The sequence below is a fragment of the Thalassophryne amazonica genome, chromosome 17, assembly GCF_902500255.1.
Source record: "Thalassophryne amazonica chromosome 17, fThaAma1.1, whole genome shotgun sequence".
In the NCBI taxonomy this organism is placed as follows: Eukaryota; Metazoa; Chordata; class Actinopteri; order Batrachoidiformes; family Batrachoididae; genus Thalassophryne; species Thalassophryne amazonica.
The window spans coordinates 41,949,710-41,973,779 of NC_047119.1; the positions used below are offsets into that span (position 1 = coordinate 41,949,710).

At 38.9% G+C, this 24,070-nt stretch overlaps 1 protein-coding gene across 6 annotated transcripts in view; it reads left to right on the forward strand.

Moving 5' to 3' along the window:
* LOC117529754 (transcription factor 4-like) overlaps positions 1–24,070 on the forward strand; it is a 236,245-nt gene that overhangs the window by 193,259 nt on the left and 18,916 nt on the right. For 5 of the 6 annotated variants that reach the window (XM_034192606.1, XM_034192604.1, XM_034192607.1 and 2 more), the window contains 7 exons: positions 4,399–4,504; positions 8,413–8,561; positions 9,049–9,196; positions 11,953–12,023; positions 12,734–12,812; positions 16,555–16,634; positions 18,913–19,122. In XM_034192606.1, coding sequence (XP_034048497.1) covers positions 4,399–4,504; positions 8,413–8,561; positions 9,049–9,196; positions 11,953–12,023; positions 12,734–12,812; positions 16,555–16,634; positions 18,913–19,122 — 843 coding nt within the window. The remainder of the gene's footprint in view (positions 1–4,398; positions 4,505–8,412; positions 8,562–9,048; positions 9,197–11,952; positions 12,024–12,733; positions 12,813–16,554; positions 16,635–18,912; positions 19,123–24,070) is intronic. The other variant, XM_034192605.1, reaches the window with a different exon arrangement.

Below are 24,070 nucleotides of genomic sequence, written 5' to 3' on the forward strand. Positions count from 1 at the left end.
TGATCAGTGGAAGCAGGATGCACCTGAGCTCAATTTTGAGCTTCATGGCAAAGGCTGTGTGACTACTTATGTACATATGTACATTTAATTTTTAATAAATTTCCAAAAATCTCATGAAAACCTTTTTTCACATTGTCATTATGGGGTTTTGTGTGTAGAATTTTGAGGAAAAAAAAGAATTTCTTCCATTTTGGAATAAGGCTGTAACATAAAAAAATGTGGAAAAACTGAAGCGCTGTGAATACTTTCTGGATGCACCGTACATTTGCCATACTACCAGAGTGCCCAAATGGTTAGTGCACTTTCTTTTAGTGCGTAAGGCCCACTTTTCAACCCACCCCTGCCACATTTCTCCATGTAATGTGGCGCTGCATCAGGAAGGGCGTCCGGTGTAAAATCTGTGCCAATTCAACATGCAGGTCCACCTTGGATCTGCTATGGTGACCCCAAGTGGAAAGGAAGCAGTCGAAGGGACTTAACGTTTTATTGGCACTATTATTACCTCCACTAAGTGATAAAGGAAGTTGCTCAGAGTTCACTCTCTTAGATAAAGAGCAGTGTCAGTGTTTTGTTGTGAGTGCTCACAGTTTCAGATCCCGGCCGTCATTTTTTGGGTTTTGTAACTTGTACAAGGTGTGCTTTGAGATAATCCAGTGTTTGTTGTTTTGCGTTGTTGCACCATTTTCTAATTTTTTAAAAAAAGCAAAAGCATTAAAATAGCACAAGGAAATGTTGTAGTTTGTGATGCCGAACCCTATGGCGGTCTCAAAATTCTGTAAAGATGGTCCACAGAATTCCACACTGTATGCTGCGCTCATTCCAGATCCAGAACAATCTTTTCTCTGTATCAGTGGCTCTCCTTCTTTTTACATTGAGTTCCACCTTAGAAAATGTTTCGTTTTCCAAGTACCACCATTACAACTGGAATTAAAATAATTCACGTAAACTCAATTTATTTATATAGCACCAAATCACAACGTAGTTGCCCTAAGGCACCGCTCAAAATAGCAGAAATCAGTATGGATTACTATGATTTAGACCAGTTTAAATTACAGTTGATGGTTTAAAATGTTTTTGCATTGGTCGTGGACGGGCTGTGACATCCAGGACTGTATCTGGCAGCAAAGAAGAACTGATTGCTGTCGCATACACGGCATCGGCTCATCAGTTTAATAGTTTAATAAATACATTTACATTTGTTCTACAGACTATTTTGCAAAGAAGTTCAGGGGAAATTTGTTTTCATTTCTTGTTTTCTTTTCTAAAAGAGACAGAGTTATTTAACAAAATGCATCTGGTCAGAATTTACTTCTTGTTCCACATGCCAGTCCAGTGGTGGTAGTGATGCACCTGTGAATTAGTTGCCAAACGGCATTAAACAGAAAGAAAAGAATGAATTGATGTGTGCCTACATGTATTGACAGTGACATCCCTTCTACATGTAACATAACAGGTCCACACGTATGTGGGAGATTTCTGTCAGTTTATAATTGCTCTCCATCACATTTGTCTGTTAAAGCAGAAACTGATCGGTATTTGAAGTGTGCATTAGCTGAGTCCAACTCTTATGAAGCATTGCTTCATTTCACTTCACGCTTACAGGAGAGATTCTGTGTCAAATCAGCTTTGTTAAAGTGTTGAAGCCTTGAAGCCCTTAAATGCTTCATTATGAATCATCGGTTCCATTCAGTGAAATGTTATTTAGGTAACTTTTACCTTATTTGAAATAAAGCAACTGAATTAATTACACCATAAAAAACAAGTTTATTTAGTAAAGATCTACATACATGTACGCTACATGTAGTGGCCCTTTTTGTGGAGCCTCCTCGTGTCTTTGAAATAATATTTGGGTTTGGATCCAGTCACATCAGCACAAATGATTTGTCTGAAACCTGCCCAACCCATCATTTCCTGGCCGGGCCCAGTTCAGGTATCCGCACTCTAGTCTACATAATAATGACGGAGTAATTCAGTTTCAGAAATACTGACAAACTGTATCTGCAAGATTCTTACATCTTTTTTGTCCACGTTTTACGTTGTCTGCCTCTTCTCAGTAGGAAATGGAATCAAAACAAACAGGTTTAATCCACATTTCTTCTCTTTTTTCCCGACAATCATGCATTTGACCTTATACTTGCCGTAACGCAGTCCCTACCAGTCATTGATATTCATCTCTTAATGCCTTTAAATGTAGAAAATGCTTTAAAGTTCACGCTCTGCTGTCTGTACTCGTATACAAATTTCAGTGGTGGATTGAATGGGAGCCCAAGTGGTTCACAGATATGTTGTGCATGTGGATTAAAAATGAACGTAAGTTTTTGTATCTTTGTGTTTTGTTTTGTTTTTTGTTGTTGTTGTTTGTTTTTTAGAAAAAAATTAAATCGCGGTGACTCGGCCTACCACCAGAGGGAGCTCACGTACCACTGGTTTGAGAACTATAGCTCTATATGATCCGTAATATATTTTATACACAGAGGTTGTATGCAATGCAACTGTGTGTAAATGATGCAGTAGTTTTTCTTCTGCACGTAAGAACCTGATGATGTGCACAAGAGATGGATGTCACACAGACAAGTTATCACATATGAACACTCTTAGGTCACGTGCCGTGTCGTGTGCTGCATTACCTTGTACATTTTGTATGATTAATGTATATTGTACATGCATGATAGTATCTTGTAGAGACGTCCGAGCTTGTGCACACAGCGTGGATAGCAGCAGCGTGGACAGAAGCAGTGAAGGCGTCTTGTGCACACATCTTACATTGTGCAGACTTGATACAAATCATGCAGTTTATTAGTGAGATCAGTTCCTGCTTTGAATGCACAGTTTGTTTCTGCTGCATGCAAGATCCAATCGTGTGCACACAAATCACAATAATTCAGTAAATCAGGAGGAAAAGTGTTCACTTTTTTGCCACACAATTTTTAACTGATAGTATCAGTATCACAGGATCAGAACTGGTTAGACACTGTTTTAGGCTGATTTCTGTTTTTAATAATTTCTCTTTTTTTTTTTGTTAAATAAATGCCTGTTTCTAAAATTATTTATGTTTCCTATCTTCCTTGTTTCTTTTTTTTTTTGTCACATCTGTGTTTTATCTGCATTCTCTGAAGTTAGCTGAGTTGTGCATGTTTTTGTTTGAAAGTGATGGGGGCGGAGCTTTGGAGCCGCTCCTTCCTTTGAATGTGAATCAGTAGAGAGAAAGCGATGAGTTTCAAACAGCTGTTTCTGGGTTTACATCATCTAGCACAAGATCGTGTCACGACTCCTTGTTTGCACGCTATGCACGCACACGCACACGTGCACGCACCCACACTGGTTCAGTTGTGCCTATTACTGAAACATTGAACATCAAGCAGTCAAATAGTTATCACTCCATAAACATATTCTCAAATATCACTTCTGATCATTTGAAACATTTTTTTTTACAAATGAAAGGAATATGATCATTTTCATGTTGAATTTATATTTTTTAAAAAGCAATCTTAAAATGATCAAATTAATGTCAGAAGAAAGTGGTTATTATTTTAATAAGTAGACAAAGTTAAAATAATTTCTTCATGCAAAGTAAACCTAAAGTATTTTAAGTAATGACATAAGACTTTAACTTTTAAAAACTAAATTTAAAGATACACTTTCCTGAATAAAACATTTATATGTATAAAAAAAGCTGCAAAATAGACTTCATTTTGTGAAATATACTTTATTTAAAAAATTCTCCATTTTTTTAAACATGTCTTTACATAGCTGCCATATGTTGGGTTTATACCACCTTTGAATTTGATTTACATCTTACATAAATAATCAGTAAACACTGTAGTTGTGCACGTGTTGGTGTGCACATGATTTTGACTTAGTTTTCAAGGTAATGCATAGCTATTTAATTCAAGTGCCATGGGTTTTATACCACGTGGCACTCTTTGTTTGTGTTTTGTTTTTTACAGAATAAGAAAATATCTAAAATATTTAACATGAATTTAAAGTGATTTTTTAAAAACTGAAATAGTACTTTTTTACACTTAAACTGTTTGTTTTAAACAACCTTATTTATTTCTTTAGAAACAGCTGCAAAAGTAATTTTGTATTTCCTGTGATTCTTTTAAAAGGGTTTAAAATATATAAACTTTTATAAATAGATTTAAGTCTGTAAATTGTGGTTTTCAAAATCAAAATGTGTGATTCTACAGCTGTTCAACTTTATTCAGAACTGAGTTTTAGTGAGCTGTAACTTAGAGGCTTGACTGAGTTTAATGAACAGTCCTTGTGTTTTTCTGGTGTGAAAATTGAAATCATGACCGAAGTGTTGTGTTCGTCCAATTAAGTAACAGCAGGTGTGTAAATGTCGGGAGTTTTTGGCTACTTGTGTTTGAACATGAATGTGTTTTTGTGCTGCAGGTGTACGCGCCGTCTGCCAGTACCGCCGACTATAACCGGGACTCACCGGGTTATCCTTCATCTAAACCGCCCAGCGCCGGCTTCCCCAGCTCGTTCTTTATGCCAGGTAATGACACACCTGTCCCAGTGCCGCACCCCTCATCTGTCACCTCTCTGAGCACCAGCGAAACTGTTTTCTCTAATCTAGCAGAACATTCCAGATGCTGCATTCTATAACAACAATAACAATAATGATAACAAAAAGAAGAAGTTTAAAAAATGCTGAGCTGAAGCAGGGTTGAGCAAAGAAATGCTTGAATTATTGCCTGAAATCAAGCTTTGCGTTCTTTAATTCAGCATGATTTATGAAAATGACAAACTCATTGTCACCACCGTCAGTGTTTTTATTCATTTGTTGGAAGGGCACCTAGTAGGGGGCAGTAAAATGTAAAAAAAATCTTTGTATTGTAATCTGAGTAACTAGTCAGTTTCCCCGTGAGAGTATTTTAAAAAAAAAAAACACGACAGAACAGTACAAATGCATGTGACGTATTATCCGGATTGTAATTGAACTTGCTTGTATGCTAGTTAACAGCCTAGTGTCTCACCAAACTAGCTAGTCAGCATGGCAAGAATGTGAATAATAATGCTAAATATAAAATTATCTTATGGGGATATTCCACAGAGCACCGTTCCTTTTGGTTTATTCTGGAGTAGCATATCAGGGCACATTTTGAAGCATCACAGTAACTTCTTGAACCATCTTTGTCAGTCGAACAAATTTGGTTATGTTAAGGCCATCATTGGCACCAGATTTGAAATCGGGATCCAATTCGTAGTCTTAATGGCTTCAGTCATGTTTGAACTTCCTTAAAGGGGGTATTTGTAACGACTACAGCTTGCAACTTGTTTGATTGTGCTCCATCTGGGGCAAAAATATGAAGCCAAAGAAGCGCTTGTTGTTGTTCTGGCTGAGGGTGCAGCTTTTTGGGCAGGTTGCCAGGTCTGCAGAGATGATCTACTTGTTGAGAGGATCTCCACTGCGCAACTGCGCATGCGCATTTCCCTATCGTGATGAGCTCCCCGTCATCTAATGACAATATTCGGCTTTAAAGACAGTGTGTGTACATGCAAGTCTTTACTTTTTAAAATTGAAAAGATCAGTTTGACAGGGCAGCTCATCTCGGCAGAATACCAGATTAAGCCATTTCATCCTGTTTTTACACTTTTTGGATCATGGGTGCTCGTAGTAGAATGGTGCCCTGTTAAAGATGAATTGACCATTTGAATTTTTGAATTTGGTATTCTTCAGGATTTTGGGGAGGTTGCATGCAGTTGATGCACATTATTATTTTTATTGGCTGTGACAGTAACTTTAAAAACCATGTCTATTTGCATTTCTAATTCTCTACCTGCACAAAAGCAAAATTATGTTTCTAAAATGTGTTGTATTTTTTAACTTTTGGTAGACAAAGACTAGCCTAGGGTTTTCTGATTTTTACAGTTTTTGTGCTATGCTAGGCTAACAATTTCCTCCCTCCTTTTCAGTTTTTGTGCTAGGTTAGCTGTTTTGTTCTATGTTACCATTTCTTTCAGCCTTTGTGTTATGGCAGTGCCAAAGGAGTGTGCATTAGGTGCTAATTAGCATATAACTTAGCAGATGTCCCTGTCAGTTGTCTATTGCCATTTGTTTAGCTTTTTCACATGTCATGTATGTGGAACACGCACGATTTCAAGATAACATCTTGAATAAGCATACGAATAGGACATTTTAGTTTAACAATGTTAGGATAAAGATTAGTGCTACCTATCAAATTTATTGTTGAGCTGATTCAGAAAGTCTGTGCATATTAGTATCAGCTTCGCACAATTTTTTCAGTGTGTCCTTTTATTAATGTAGGAATTGGCACTGATGCTATTATCTGTATCAGCACTGATGTTGTCAGAGACTATTTTTGGTCACAATACTGGTAATGAAGATATTATCATTATTGACATGGATACTGGTGCTGTTATTGGAAGTAATGCTGTTAGTGGTACTGATTGTGTTATTGGTACTGATGCTGTTATGTATATCAGCAGGGATGGTGATGCTGTTATTAGACTTGATGCAGTTATTGGTACTGATGCTGTTATCTGTATCAGCAGTGATACTGATGCTGTTGTTGGAAGTGATACTGTTATTGGTACTAATGGTGTTATTGGAAGTGATGCTCTTATTGGTACTGATGGTGTTATCTGTATCAGCAGTGATACTGATGCTGTTATTGGCAGTGATGCTGTTATTGGTACTGATGCTATTATATGTATCAGCAGTGATACTGATGCTGTAATTAGAAGTGATACTGTTATTGGCACTAATGGTGTTATTGGTACTAATGCTATTATCTGGATCAGCAGTGACATTGATGGTGTTATTGGTACTGATTGTGTTATTGGTACTGATGCTGTTATCTGTATCAGCAGTGATAGTGATGCTGTTATTGGTACTGATGCTGTTATCTGTATCAGCAGTGATACTGATGCTGTTATTGGTACTGATGCTGTTATCTGTATCAGCAGTGATACTGATGCTGTTATTGGAAGTGATGCTGTTATCTGTATCAGCAGTGATACTGATGCTGTTATTGGCAGTGATGCTGTTATTGGTACTGATGCTATTATCTGTATCAGCAGTGATACTGATGCTGTAATTAGAAGTGATACTGTTATTGGCACTAATGGTGTTATTGGTACTAATGCTATTATCTGGATCAGCAGTGACATTGATGGTGTTATTGGTACTGATTGTGTTATTGGTACTGATGCTGTTATCTGTATCAGCAGTGATAGTGATGCTGTTATTGGTACTGATGCTGTTATCTGTATCAGCAGTGATAGTGATGTTGTTATTGGTACTGATGCTGTTATCTGTATCAGCAGTGATACTGATGCTGTTATTGGAAGTGATGCTGTTATTGGTACTGATGCTGTTATCTGTATCAGCAGTGATACTGATGCTGTTATTGGCAGTGATGCTGTTATTGGTACTGATGCTATTATCTGTATCAGCAGTGATACTGATGCTGTAATTAGAAGTGATACTGTTATTGGCACTAATGGTGTTATTGGTACTAATGCTATTATCTGGATCAGCAGTGACATTGATGGTGTTATTGGTACTGATTGTGTTATTGGTACTGATGCTGTTATCTGTATCAGCAGTGATAGTGATGCTGTTATTGGTACTGATGCTGTTATCTGTATCAACAGTGATACTGATGCTGTTATTGGTACTGATGCTGTTATCTGTATCAGCAGTGATACTGATGCTGTTATTGGAAGTGATGCTGTTATTGGTACTGATGCTGTTATCTGTATCAGCAGTGATACTGATGCTGTTATTGGTACTGATGCTGTTATCTGTATCAGCAGTGATACTGATGCTGTTATTGGTACTGATTGTGTTATTGGTACTGATGCTGTTATCTGTATCAGCAGTGATAGTGATGCTGTTATTGGTACTGATGCTGTTATCTGTATCAGCAGTGATACTGATGCTGTTATTGGTACTGATGCTGTTATCTGTATCAGCAGTGATACTGATGCTGTTATTGGAAGTGATGCTGTTATTGGTACTGATGCTGTTATCTGTATCAGCAGTGATACTGATGCTGTTATTGGTACTGATGCTGTTATCTGTATCAGCAGTGATACTGATGCTGTTATTGGTACTGATGGTGTTATCTGTATCAGCAGTGATACTGATGCTGTTATTGGTACTGATGCTGTTGCCTGTATGAGTGCAACCCTTCTGATGTCATTAGGTGATGTATAAATCTAACTAACATCCATATTTCCTTGTGTACTGCACCACGTGGAGCAAGTGAAATGTTTAAAGGATGATTAACGAGCAGGTATTATGTTGATTTTATGTTTATTTGTTCCTCAAAGGTCTTTTAAGAAGGTGACTGATGTCGTCCTCATTATTTAGCTATAATCTCTGAATGTGTACACACCTCCAAAATTCTCTCTCTCTCTCTCTCTCTCTCTCAGATGGTCACCACAGCAGTGACCCCTGGAGCAGCAGTAGTAGCAGTATGAGCCAGCAGGGTTACCATGGCAGCATGCTGGGGGGCGGGAACTCAGCACATGGCCCCTCCCAGAGCTCCTCCTACTGCGGAATTCACCCACATGACAGATTGGTGAGTTGAGCTGATAGTCACTGATGCTGATCGTATTTATCTGTCACATCCCAGACTTAGAGTTAAATACTTAAATTCTAATAGTTTCTCACTTCCCTCAATTTTTGAGCAAAAAATCAAAACACACATAATTCAGATCATGAAGTAAATTAGGAAAAGTGAATTTTGCTGTAGAAATTTTGCTGCTAAGGAAAGATCACCCAGATTTGGATTATAGCATCATTATTAATGATAATCATAACAACAAAAACAAAAATATAATAATCATAATTAATTTCTCATCAGTACGGGATTTATATGTTTTCATTTTTTTATGATATCAAATTAAAATGTGGACAACAAAACGACATCTTCAGAATGACTGTACGTGAAGGAGGCAAGTGAGCAAAGCCACCAAGACGACTCTGAAGATAAAAAAAACAATACAAACATAAATGCTGTTTGTACTGTTGCTTTCTTTTGTCTCACAGTATCCGTCTCTCCGTAGAGTTACCCATCGCACTCGTCTGCAGATATTAGCTCCAGCCTTCCACCCATGTCCAGCTTCCACAGAGGGGGAGGAGCTGGGGGAGGGGCTAGTCACTACAGCACCGCCTCTTGTACTGCACCCACAAACGGCACAGACAGTGTTATGGGTAAGAAGCCTGTGTGTGGGTCTGTGTGGTAAAGTAATAATGTACTGAAGGTGGTTTCAAATGACATTAGCACAGCAGCTAGCATGCTAGCTAGCAAGCTTGCTTACTGGTGTTAGCGGCTAGTCTGCTTCCCGAGCTGAAATGTACATCGCTAACATTTGTTGTTTTGTTACTTTTTCAACAGCCAAAGTGCAACACAAAACATGTCCTTGTTTGTTGATGTTTGTTAGAATGCTAACACAGGTTGTGTGTTTTACGGGCCACCGATTGGCTGTCAGTAACAGCAGCCAATGAGAGAACAGTGATGTCACTGCCTCATGGAAACGTGTAATAAGTAATTTGTAAAAGATACTAAGAACTTACATGAGAAGTTCAGAGTAAATTTAAATTTACACGTTAACAACTTATACATGAGCGTTGCAATGAAATTTCAGTGTTTTTAAGGCGCTGTTCACAGTAATGTCACACAGAAATATTTGGGGCAGATTTCACTTGACTGTTATTCACAATGATTTCACAGATTTGTTTGATTTTGTCCAAGGAGGCAAAATATTCACTGGAATAATCTGTGCAAATATTTTGTATCCAGTTCGGTTTTGGTAAACTTTCAAATGCAGATTTTGGGGGCTGGCCAGTTAGTGATTTTAATAAATATAACATGATAATTACTTACATAATAACAATAAAGTAACCATGGTGGTATTTAGAATGAGTCACTATGTTGCCAAATATTATTTTTCATTAAAGTTGTTCATTAAACGTCTTAAAATGACCTGAATGAAAAACACAAGGACAAATGAAGCAGTCATCAAAACACCGCCTTCATTGATTGCTCTGTTGAATTTGTGATGTAGTAAATTAAACCTCAGATTTCAGGCAAGTTAAAAAAAACTTCCAGAGAGGATTGTGGAAGAAAAAAATCTTTCAGTGACAAACTGTGGACAAACGTGCAAATTAAAGTTGCCTGAAGATAAAACCAGAAGAAAAACACATTTTTGGCTCGAGTGATATTTAATGAAGTACATTTTCTCCAGCATGTGTTTTAAATTATACATCGCATCCTGATGTGTGTATATAACAGTAATCCTGTGGATGGTTTACGAGACCAGCGGCATGGCATGACACATGAAGCTCTAACCCCAAAACAGATGCTACTCTCTCTCTCTCTGTGTGTCTCTCTCTGTGTCTCTCTCTCTCTCTCTCTCTCTGTGTCTCTCTCTCTCAGTCTATCTCTCTCTCTCTCTCTCTCAGTCTCTCTCTCTCTTTCTGCACCCCCTCCCCCCCAAAAATCTCTCTAATGGATTTGTGGATTCATTGCCTTGAAAAGATGTTTTGCTGCGTGTGTGTGTGTGTGTGTGTGTGTGTGTGTGTGTGTGTGTGTGTGTGTGTGTGTGTGTGTGTGTGTGTGTGCGCACAAGCGTTAACTTTCCATCTGGGATGTACTTTCCGGAGAGACGAGCTGTGAACACTTCAGTGTGTGTGTGTGTGTGTGTGCGTGAGGCATCATCTGGCCCTGTGAGGTCATATCCTTCCTCTTGGACTGTGTGAAACAGATTACGATGTTTTTCCGGGTCCAGCAGACACGTGCACATTTTATATCCAGGATATCCACATTTAAACGTCTCCATGTTTACATCCACATCTTAATGTCTGGTTTTCAGACTTGGACTCTAACCAGTGACCTAAAGCGAGGACTGGATGTCTTTGGTACCAGGTCTCTGTGAAGGATCCTTGGTTCCCGCTGGAATAACTTTGTGTCAGTTGAACCGTAACTTAGTGAGACTTGGATGAGGAGAGTCACGGACACTGTGAGGGAACATCAGCTACCACATTTTGTCCATGCAGTGTGTGTCTCTGGACATGATCCAGCATGTAGGTGACTCAGTGTTGAGGACACCAACAACTGGAGAAGGTCAAGCACCTTCACACCTACGTTTCACCTGATCAAGGACACACCCACGTTTCACCTGGCGGCGGGGGGTAGATAGTTACTTCAGAAAGGAGGCAATCTACCAGTTGTCTGCCTGGCTGGCTGCCTTCCAGGACCCAGGGTGGCTCCATAGTGTGGTGGATACAGCCAGGCATGACACTGGGGGGTGTTCCCAGACCAAAACAAAGTGCTCTGCACTTTGTGGGAATAACTCTGTTCCTGCCTTCCACGGTAGGGCACTCTGTCTCAAGAATGAGATGGGGGAAAAGTTGTTCAGATCCTTATCCTACTGAAGAAACACAGTAGGACCACCACTGGATAGTGCACACTGCACAGCTGCATCCAGCTCCAAACTCGAGATGGACGTTTGGACCATCATTTCTCTCAAGGGTGATCAATAACACAAGGTGATCAGAGGGTTTGGAAAGATCCACATTGCAGCAGCTGCTCTCTACAAGATCCAAGATTACAGTCCTGGATGGGTGGGTGCCCCAACTTTCGGTCTGAGCACTCCAGGATCAGACCCAAAGTCTGATCCTGACCCATTTATACACACACACTGACAGCTCAAAGGTGAGTGTCAGACCATTCTGGATCAGTATGCAGTTATTGCATTGTCTTGTGGAATCCGGATACAGGTAAAGTCCAGGTCATGGTGTGAATCACATATCTGTTAGTCTGAGTCCTCGTCAATCCTTGGCGGACATCACAAATCTCGGCTTTCTTGTTTATGTAATGAGTTCCTGTACTTGCTGCATTGTTACTCCTTGACTCCATTTTTTTGTTTGTTTGTTTGTTTATTTGTTTGTTTGTGTCTGTGTTTAAGCTAACCGAGCACAGAGTGGAGCAGCCAGCAGCTCTCAGACCGGAGATGCCTTAGGAAAAGCACTCGCATCTGTAAGTACAAATTGTAGTCTCCAGTTTTTAACTCCTGATCCCAGACTGAGTCATTTAATCTTGATTTTTTATATTGATTAATTTATTTATTTATTATGATTTCCAGGGTTGTTTTTTTCTACAGTAGCTTCAGTGCAACAGATATGCTGATGAAGATTCTTTATTCAAATTTTAAAAAATCTCTGGTTAATGTGATCGTCGTGATGTTTTAAATCTTATCAACTGACTTCTTCAGAGTAAAGTAAGCTTCTTTTCTAACTAACTTGCAGCCAGCAGGCTAACTGTCACTATGTGCTTGATTATTATCGAATTTGCTGTGTGTATTAACCATGGTGATCCCAAGAAGCCTATTGGTTTCGGGTCAAAAGGTCAAGGTCACTGGTATGTACTTTGTTTAGAAAAAAAAGAAAAGAAATCTTGTGAGCATGATAACTTCTAATTTAAGCGCCTGATTGTTACCACACTTGGTATGCGAGTTAGGCATGATGACCCCAAGAAGCCTATTGGTGTTATAGTTGAAATCACTGAGCTGTACGTTGTGTACGATTTTCTGCCTTCTACAGAAAAGCGTCATTTGTCAATGGTGTGCTTATTGCTGTTTGCCCAGGGCGCCGTGGGTTAGTGCGGCCTCTGCGCTTATCTTAATTTGAGTCTCTTTCTGATTTTAAGGATTTAATCTCATGTCTGGTGGTTGTTTGGTTGTTTTTCAGATCTACTCTCCAGACCACACAAACAACAGCTTCTCGTCCAATCCCTCCACTCCTGTCGGCTCGCCGCCCTCCCTCACAGGTAGTCACATGACCTTTTGAATTTAAAAATGTTTAACATCACTTTATAATAGTATATTATCTGTATGTAGAACAGGTTAAAATAATAATCACAAGAGGAAGCATCATGAAAAAACTGTGGATGCTGCATTGTGCTCATCAAACTAGCGACAGCAAACATTGTGATGTGTCGGGGGCGTGGCCCTGTCCAATGTAATGAACTCTAATTATTTATTTATTTATTTACATTGAAGTTTTTAATTTGTTTTATGGTCCATAAGCAGGTCTGTAAATTAGTGCAATTTAAATATAATTATTATTATTTGATAAAGTGACTAAAGTGTACACGTAAAGTATACCATACCATCGTGATACCATAGTATTTGAGTAAGAGTACTGGTGCATGAGTGTAAAATAAGACATTAATGTGTCTCCTCCTTGTGCGCCTCCTGTCTCTTTCTCTGCTCCTTAAAGTGAAAAATGACTTTTCCTAATAATAGTTATGTCATTTTCGTCGCTAATTGTTGCTGCCGCAAACAGCGCTGGATATTTGTGCTCGGCGCCTCGTGACTGATAGCTTTAATTACGAGCACCACTTCGACAAATCGCTCACAGACCTCACAGCTCCGCCACTACAAGCCGCCGCCTCCTCCTTCCTCCTCCTCGCTGGGATATCGCCTGCTCCACCATAATTGGTGTTTATCATTGTGTCAGAGTTACTCCACTTTTTACAAATTACAAATGAAGCTTATTAAAGGAAACGACACACTAATTGATATTCAGGGCTAATTCCACCAGGCTGTTTTACAGTGTCGGACTCAGAATAATTTACGCTGCCGTTTAATACGTATATTTGTATTTGCACATGAATGTTCCCAGGTGATTATTCATTAATTAGCATATGGAAATGAGCATGTAATATGAATAAAGAGAAAGAGGGAAAAGACAAAACAAAATGGTAAAAAGAACATGCGCTAATGAGATCAGAGATACAAGAGATTAGGAACAGAGGAGATAAAAAGAAATATGAGGAAGGAGGCATGAGGAGAACACAATGAAATCTACAGGATGAAATTCGGAAAGAACTGAAGTCTGTTGGATGAGCAGCGAAACATTTTTAAGATAAAAGAAGTCCAGTTACTATAGTGGTAAATTTCTCTATTTTTCCAGTCTGGATGACTGACAGTCAGTGAATGAAAGAAAAATTAACAGCTGATTTTAATTAGTGCTGCGATTTCGTCTGAGTTCTTAGAAAACCAATAGAAAAACTGTTGTCCATTATTTTGGTAGCTGCTTCAGTCCTGATATTCCCCCTGCAGGTCTGTGGATAGTGTAATTGGGTTTCAGCCAATCGTGGCCATTTGAGATGATGTCACACTTGATGATTGGCCAGAATCTAGTTATATTAATGTAACTAGATCCTGATGGGTCTCTCACAAATCATTGGAATTGAAGAAGAACTTCAGTCTTGTACAAATGTGAATGTCCATGGATCTGCAATGAATTCCTGTTCCTGGACCAGGTGTCTCTGTGGGTCTTTCTGTAGATCTGTCTTTGGGAAGAATTTACTTCAAATTGTCTCCATGCAAATGCTACACTGCTAAATCTGCATTTTATGTTTCTTCTTTATGGTTACATGAGTGTGTTCACTCCTTGTGATGAGCACCTGGTTGTGGCCGGTTTATGGTGAAATGATGTTTTTTCCACTTTTTTTTCCACTAGGATGGGTTAAATGCAGTAAACACATTTCATTGTGCAGGGAACATGTTCCTTTGTGCATATGACAATAAAATTCTTTTGAATCCTTGAATCCTTCAGATTATTGCCCCAACAGTGCTCACTGAAACATTCAGAAGTTTGGAAATCCTTCTGTAACCAATGCCATCAGTATGTTTTGCAACAGTAAGGTTGCAAGTATCTTGAGAGAGCTCTTTGCTTTTTCCCATCATGAGATGTTTTTGTGTGACACCTTGATAATGAGACACCTTTTTATAGGCCATCAGTTGGGAGTGAACCAGCTACTATTAATTTGCAATGACAAAGGCCAGGATTGCTTTCTAATTACTGATAGATTTCAGCTGGTGTCTTGGCTTTCCGTGAATTTTTGCACTGCCCTTTCTTCAGGTGTTCAATACTTTTTTGCTGTGTCATTTCATGTTATTACATATAACTTAATTGATGGACATCTATGGTTTGATTTCTTTGTATGTGTGGATTACTTGGGTTGTTACTAACATCTAGTGAAAAGTTCATGTCAGCAGCACTGTATACCCACTGTATACATAAACAATGTCAGTGATTCCTAACATTTCACAATCAAACCCTTATGCCAAAGAAATTTTATTGAGATTTGATGTTTAACAGTTTAATCATGAATTTTATTATAAATAACTAGAAATATAACCAACAACCAATCAACATATGTCACACTGCTTTGACTTGGGTTGGCAGTTGCCATCTCGCATCACTCAGCATTTGCATGAAATGTACATCTGGTCTATTTTGTCCCCACCTAACTGGTGGCACAGCGACCACTTGTCTTCTTTTTAAAACATCCTGTCTGATTGAAAATGAAAGGCAGCTGGTGGCTTTGCGTCTTTCTTGTAGCTAATGTGACAAAGGGGTAATGGGGATCCCAGCCATGCTTGACAGCATTGTAAATGGCCAAGAGATATATTGGTTGTACTCTACTAATAGCTGCAGAAGAATTTCACTATTACAGATTCATGAATTTTAACTAGTAATGATGTCAATGCTAGGATTACATTGTGAAGATTAACTCCACAGCAGAGGTCATGTGATCTTGTAATGAACTAATTTCATTGTAATTTAGCTCACAAACAATTTGGAAAGCATTTGTTGGATAGTTTGTGATTGTTTTCATGATGATATTGGTGACGATGGCGTTTGATAATGTTCCACACAAAAGAATAAACTAATGTCATGTGCTTTGAAACTTGTTTTGAAACTGGTTTGAGACAGCCCTAATCCAGTGTGAAACTGGTTTAAATAGGATTCAAAAGTGTGTTTAATGTGTGAGATTTAATTTCCAACATACTTAAGGTGGTCATTGTGTATGTGGAGTTCGGAGTTTTAAAAATGTACACTTTAAAAGCACTCCGTGCACTCTGAGCCACACGGTGATGTTAATCCACTCGTGACACTTGCCCTCTATTGGCCCTCATCTAGAGGAGAAAAGAGACAAATCTTTGTTTATTCTGTCTCACGCTAATCAGCGTGACAAAGGTCTGACATTAGAGACATACGAGTTGTTTGTTTTTGTCTTTTCTGCTTCGTCTCCTGCATTATATCTAAGTGGTCATGAGTGGATTTCTTTCTTGTTTTCATCATTTGTATTGAGGACCTTCTTTTTTTTTAACCTGACAGCATTCATCCATTTTTATATGCACACATATCCTGTGTAGCGCCTCAGCAGACGGCGTTTTCCCAGCATGCTTTGAGCTCTGCCTATACCCTCAACATGTTACCAGTCACAGCTCATACATGTAGTTTAAAATCTAAACAAATTATTTATTTTCTATTTTATTTTGTGTATATCCTTGCTACTACCTGTCACTGTCTCCAATTTTCTGCTGCCACTTACTTGTTTCATAGCTCCTTTTGATTCATCCTTTCCACCTATTTTACCTTCTTTCCTCCTTGTGTTATCACCTCTTGACTCTCCTACCTTAGTCTCCTTGTCCACTCAGTCCTATAACACTCATATCATCTCCTAATGATGTGTCCTTGTCTCCTCCTCCTAGCTGCTAGCTCGGCTGTTTGGTCGAGGAACGGTGGACAGGGAGCATCGTCGCCTAACTACGATGCACCGCTGCACTCTCTGGTACGTAAACTTTGACTGAAGCTGAACTCACATTTGGGGTTAGAAAATTGGACTAAAGGGGCAGAGCTATAACTCTCATAGACAGATATTGTGATGTCACAACTATAAAGTTAAATAATTTCATAAAATTACAGCTTGTTTACACATAAGAATATTTTGTTTACCAGCTCATTAAGACTGTGTTAAAACAAAACACTCTGAGTCTGGAGAGCAATGTGAGCACATCCAGTGCGTTGGGGATGGCAGAGGATCACCTGAGCTGGAGGCGATCCGCTCATATTGCTCCCCACATTGGGGGGTTGTTTTGTTTTTATACCTCAGCCGGTTACTGTATTTTTTCAAAAATATGTTAAACAAGAATGGGGATCCATGTTGTGTGGAAGTATTGTCCTTCCGTCAACAAAGGTGGCCAAAGGAAAGTAGTTCGGCACAATGTGGATCCATTACAATGGATCCGGGGGTACTGGATCCACTAGTAAACCCGTGGAACCACATCTGGCTGAGGTATAAAAATGTTCATACCCTCTGTTGTTACAGGATTTTTTAAGTCTACAGTTGTGTCATGAAAGTCAAGATGAAGTTGACAACCCACTGATAATGTTGTTAATAATGATAAACACATGAGATGTGAATAATTTACAGTAATAATTTGTTTGAAGAAAACAGCTTCTTCAGAAACAACAACTTTTGCTTGCTACAAGTTCCATTTAAGTAGTGTATGAAAGAAGAAGAAAGGATTAACGCACCCATATATGAGAAAATTAATTCCTGTCGTGTGTAACAACGGAAATTGTTACCTCCGCCAAGGAGGTTATGTTTTCAGTCTCGTTTGTTTGTTTGTCTGTTTTCAGCAGGATTACTGAAAAGGTTTTGAACGGATTTTGATGAAATTTTGTGGATTGGTTGGAAATGACAAGAGGAACAAGTGATTAAATTTTAGTGGTGATCTGGATCACAATCCGGATCCCGATGCTAACGCGTTAGCATGTCTATGGCATTTTCAATGTTAAAAGTTAGCATTAAGCAGTTGCAGCTGTCATCACGTTCGGTTGCATTTGTTTTCAAATTGTAATATTTCTTAAATTTATTTTTGTTTATATATTAATAATCTAATGATTATTATATACAATTTTAGAGAAAGAGACAAAAAGAAATAGATCACTGTGCCAAGGAGGGAATCTCTTTAGGGTCAGTGACCCTATGGCCTTATTTAGAGAAGTGTTTCATAAATGTTAAAAAAAATCATATATTTGCAGTTTAGTTGAATAATAAATTGAATTTTGTCTCTTATTTGTTTTTGTCTATAAGCACATGCAATATCAATATCAGTGCTCAGATGACAGTAGCTTCTGGGAAAGGTGCAAGTTGCAATAAACGGTGATGCCAAGCGCTAAGGATACATGCTATCCAGTCACAGCAGATGAAACTTTTTTTACTACTGAGCAAACATCATTGTTAGACTTTTTTAGGTTCAGTGATTCCACAGCATGTAGATGTTATGGCGTCAGTGACCCCATGGTCTTGGCGGAGGTTTGCACTCTCTGAGTGCTTCTAGTTTGTGCTAAATTTGCCTTATTCGAGAAATCCTGGTTATGGTGTTTTTGAAGTTTGGAGTATCATCTTTTCCAATGAATTCATGAACTGCGTGTTGTCACCCTCTATGTGTGTGGACTTGAAGCACATAATGCTTTCAGATATGTCCTGATTGTGACTTGCCGCATTCTGTCAGGTCGTGGTGCCGGCTGTAAGTCTTTCCTCACTGTTGTGGTCCTTCCAGTCAGTTTTTGCTTTAGTGTTGACTTGCACAAAACTGTGTGCACGCAGCGTGACAGGAAGTGGATGATTGTTTGCATTCTGTTCGCTCCCTGACTGTGTCTGACTCTCATGTTGGGGGAGGTCTCACGAAGCGGGGGCAAGTCTTAAGGAAGTACTGCTTATACCACAGTGCGGCAGACAGCGTGCTGTAATCACATGATCAATGATGAGTCAGAGTTGAGCTTAAAGCATCACTGCAGTTCAATGAAGTCGACTGAAAAAATTTTACTTCATTCTTTTCATGAGTTGTTGCTGCTAGACTTTGATGGCTGCCTCAATGTATATCCTGTACCATTAAACGGCCATGTCACTCAAATCACACAAACTCTCAACTTTGTACTTTACACTTAGAGACAACTCTGTTTAGTTTTACCTGCTCTTTATTCTTTCATTTTTCTGTTGTAGGTTTTTTTTCTTGTAATAAAATCAAACTTTGGTGTGGTGTTTGTTTATGTTTCTGCAGCAGAGTCGTATCGAGGACCGCCTGGAACGTCTGGATGATGCTATCCACGTGCTGCGCAGCCACGCAGTGGGTCAGTCTACGGGCATGAGCAGCGGGCATGGCGACATGCACAGTCTTATCGGGGCGGCGCACACGCATAACGGCGCCATAGGTGCCTTGGGCAGCGGGTACGGGACGGGACTGCTCTCCACCAACAGACACTCCCTCATGGTAGGAGCAGAGTCCATTCTGGTTTTGAACACATGTTTATTATAGCCTCATCCTGCTTGGAATTTATGGTTGAATTTAGTCTGAAAATTACCTGTATTTGAATTTGTCATATTTTAGACTAGTACTTTTATTAATTAATTATTTATTATTAATTAAAGGTGTAATGCCACTGTTTTTTTGTTGTTGTTTTAAGAATTAAGTAATAAAAATTATTTTCTTTGGCATCACTATAATTGTTGTTGGGTTACCGGCCAACAGGCCACTAACCCTATGTCATGGCGCGGCGTCCGTTGTAGGCGTCGGCATAGTTGTTGTCCGTGTATTGCCATATGTCAAAAACTGTCTGATAACTTTTTTTCTAACTTGGAAAGTGTGTAATATGAGTCATTGACATTGTTCCCATCTAAAAATCATATTCATAGATTTGTTCATTTAGAAATGTGGCCATTTATTTTATGCCGAAAATAGCCATTTTGGGTGTTTTGCCCCAATTTGATCAAAAACTGTCCAGTAACTTTTCTTTTTGTTCATTTGGAAATGGCGGCCAATTTACTGCCTAAAATGGCCATTTTGCCTTGGGCTTTAATTGAGCCAGTAACCCACAGAGTCCTTGGCACTCAACTTTTATTCCTTCGCCTTTAAATAAGGGATTCATAATATTATATTGTTTATGATCAAAATTCACACTGTAAAAAGTTTATCATTTCTGCCCCTAACTGATCAAACACCATGTCCTACATTTGGTAGTGATGTCATAGGTCATGTGGGGCTTTTGTCCAACTTGCATGAAGGATGCTGGGAAGCACACGGCGACAGCCAATCAAAGTAGAGAATGGCAGAGTGATGTTAGCTGGATGCTTGCTCAAACAAAATAAACTAAGCCACCGGCTTATTTCTGTAAAAATCTGTTTCTCATATATTTTGCAAAACATGGCAAGAAATAAACACTTCTAAATCTGAAAACCCATTTTTTGAAACAAAATAACACCTCTAAGTGATTTATACAACAACTTACAGATGTTAGCGTACACACCCTGGGAACACCCTTCATGCGAGGTCAAAGGAAACCTCAAAACCTCAGGTATGAGCACATGCATGTCCTCCTGCAGACATCATTAAAATGAAAATAAATATTCATTGTGGAATCCCCCCCCAAGAAAAATATGCTGTCTTCATTGCTGTAATTTTGCAACATGTGACAAAAATAAACTGAGATTATCATGCTTGGATTTCAGTAGAAACTAAATTTTGTTACTTTTGTGAAATTTGAATGGGCATACAGCTTTAACTAATGCTTTTAATTTTCTAGCAGCCCTGATAACTTTACTTGAAGTGGTTTTGGGATAGTCAACAACGCGTTTATTAAGATTTATTTTTGGAATTTCAGTTTTCCAGCAGTGAAAACTGGAACATGTTTTCCTGATTTATTTCCTGGTGATGCATTCACAAGCTGCCTGGATGATCCGAAAACAAAGTTTCATCGTCAACTGAATTATAATGACAGATTCCTGAAAATAAAAAAGTAATTCATTGGTTATATGCTTGATGTTCCCTGATGGATTACTGCACGTATCCCCAAAAACAAACTATGAGCAAACAAATTTTTTTAATATACTTATTTTTTTATTGTAATTTTTTTCCATATTAACAATGAACAGCAAGTTTGATTTAATGATATGACGACTGCGTTGGAACTGTTTGTCAGTTGAACTTGGAGATTGTTTGGTCTTTTTGGACGTCGACGGCAGAGTTTGAAGTTAAACTTTATGAAGTGTTTTGGAAGGTTTGCCCAAGAAAACACTAACATTTACTTTTTATTAAGGGAAATACTTTTATTAACTGCTCCTGAGTTTAATCTGTAAATATATTTCTAAGCTTTTAAGATTCATGGAGCAGAAAAAGAGCAGAAAATGAAGTGATACATTTGTGAACAGATAGTTGCTGTGGCTGATTGGCTGATAGAAGATTGACTCTTTAAGACTTGTATTTCCTGTCCAGGACTCAGTGAGTACTGCTGGACTGATGTCAAATTGTACTGATATTCTCAGTGATTTTCTGAGATTTAAGGCACCTTGACACTTGCACGACTGGCACACAATCTGGGGTGCCAGTGAGTAAACCTGTTGTAAACTGTGTATGTCTGTGTTCCAGTGTGCAAAGAAAAATTCAAATTGTTCAAAACGTCTGGCACGCTTTAATTTCATGAACTAGTTGTGAACATTGTGTAACTTATTCGAAAGCGTGTCAGTGCGTGTCATTGCACGCAGTGCATCTGAACAATTATGATGAGATGTTACATCTGTAATAAACATAAGTTAACAGATACATTATCTAACTCATAAGAAGAAATGAAAATGTAGCTGTTTTACCAATTCCAATAATTTCAACATACAATCAGCATTATTTCATAATAAAAGACGGAGGAAGCGATCAGAGCACAGCAGCCATGACAAGCAGCCATGACGAGCTGCTCCTGCTGCGTTCACTGCGCCTCTATCATTTCAAAGCGTCACCAATTATCACTTCGTTTCTGCTTAAAACTGACTTTAGAATGATTTAAGAGGTCATTTGATGGTTAATAATCACATTATTCCCTTTGATCGCTTTGGGTGAAGAGAGTCCGTCTCAGACAAGTCGCTTCGCTGTGCTCCGAAATGACGCATGCGCAGTGGGGGCAGGGTGGACCAATTTTTAGCGGGGGGGACCGTTCGGTCTGCAACACCAGATCTGATCCGGATTACAGATTTTGTGGCCATTTAAATTTAACATTGAAATCCCCATTTAATGTATATTTTACATTATATCTTAATCAAACGTGCCCCAATCACTCTCGTATTTGAAAGTGAAGTGCACACTGGCACTCACTATAGCCTGACAAAGTTTGATCCGGATCTGATCCGGATTGTGGATTTTGTAGACATTTGAATTTAATATTGAAAAACCCATTTGGTGTACATTTTGCATTATATCTCAATTGAAAGTGCTTCAGTCACTCTCATTTGTGGCAGTGAGGTGCACGCTCAATGAATAGACTTTGATCAGCATCTGATCCGTATTGCAGATAGCGGACATTTGATTTTAACATTGAAAATCTCTTTTGATCTATATTTTGTATTACATTTTAGCTTACAAAAAGCCACTTCTGTACTGTATTCATTTTGTTTCTGTAGTTACAGTTATAACGGGCCGTACAGATGGCTTTTGATCACCAAAAAAAAAAAAAAAAAACCTCTTCATAACAACATATTTTCCGTATGACATCTTTGCGGCACCTCCTCCTTGAATTTTCCCTTTTTTCTCTGAGCCGCCGCTGCAGCCCGTCTGCTTTCGCTCTGACAATTACACAGAAAATTAAAAACTACATTCACATCGCGCCACTGGAAAATGTTGCTGAACTTTCCCCGCCATGAAGGTCCAAGTTCAACAGCGAGCTGCGTGACGTTCTCTTGGCAGGTGATTTCTGTCAAGTGTCGGCTTCTCACAGAGGAGCGTCTGTACCGCAAAAAAAAAAAAAACAGTCCACAGCAAACGTGTCTGAAGTCATATTTCAGAATCTGAGAAGATGAAAGAAAAATCTGTTCTCCTCCTTAAAAAAATTAAAAAGGAATAAATTCAGAGAGGGGAAAAAAAGCCAGCGTTCATGATGACATCACACAAAGGAGTCTGAGCTGCCACAGTGCACTCTCCCGTTGGAGGCGATAGAGAGTTCTTAATATTTTTTATTTTGTTTCTCTCTTTGTCTGACTTTTTTTTGTGTGTCCCTGTCTGTTTTTTTTTTCTTTTTGTTTTGGGTTTTTGTTTGATTTCTTTATCTGTATTTTGTATTTTTGTATGTCTCTTTTTGATCTGTCTGTCACTCTTTTTGTTTTTGTTTGGTCTCTGCTTGGTTTTTGATTGTTTGTTTTTGCATTTCTGTTTGGGGTTTCCATTACAGATCTGTGCAAAAGTTAAGCGATATTTTCAGACTGTCGAAAAGAAAAAAATGGTAGTGTTGTTATGTGACTGCTGGAATTTGTCCTCTCGTGATAAGTGTTGTTCCAGTTGTCATGGCGACAGATGGGTTAGTCCTGGCTAATATTGGCATTTCCTTGTTTTTTCAGAATCAGTATTGCTGTAACGTTATCTGCTCTCCACCTCTTCCTCTGTACCCACGTACCACGCCATCTATTTTAGCATGACGTGACTCTTTCTGTACGTCACGTGACCTGTAACACTGGAAAAAAAGTGTTTCCATTGCAGTTTTTCAAAATAACAGTTTTCAAATAGCCTGAAAAACTGCCTGATGAGATGAGATGAGATATACTTTATTGATCTCACAGTGGAGAAATTATGTTTACACTCCAGTTACCTCAGATAGCAATTATTCCACAATTATTACTTGTTTACCGTAATATTGGCACACATGAGAATTAAGGACAGCACATATACATTTGACATTGTTTATGTGCACTAAATTTGAAGAAGTCCGTTATCCGAATTGAGGCAAGTGGGTGAAGGTCGCACAGCAACCCTAAGTTGCACCACTGTCAACTTGGGGAGGAACGGGGACCAGCAGCGGCTAAAATCGCGCAGCCCCCGCAGAAGGGAAGGGGGGGTGATGTGAGTAGAAGCCGGAGTGGGGGTGTGTGTGATGGGGGGTAGGAGGGGGGGTGGGGAGAGGGAGTGGAGCATGCGTCAGTCCTATGAAAAACAGTTTATTGTCTTTGTGGGTTGAGATAAGAAAGGAGTCAAATAATCACCAAGGCCCGAAGACATTCCTCTGGAGGAAAACAGTCAGGCAATTTGTCCTTCAGGCTGATAAGCCTGCCGTGTTGTGGTTTGAGCAGTGAAAAACACTTTTAACAGTTCCACTTGAACAACCAAATCCCAATTAGGAATTAAGGATATTCCCAATTATGAATTAAGAATATTCCCCGGCTTCCAAAATCTTCAACTTCATCTGCAAGGC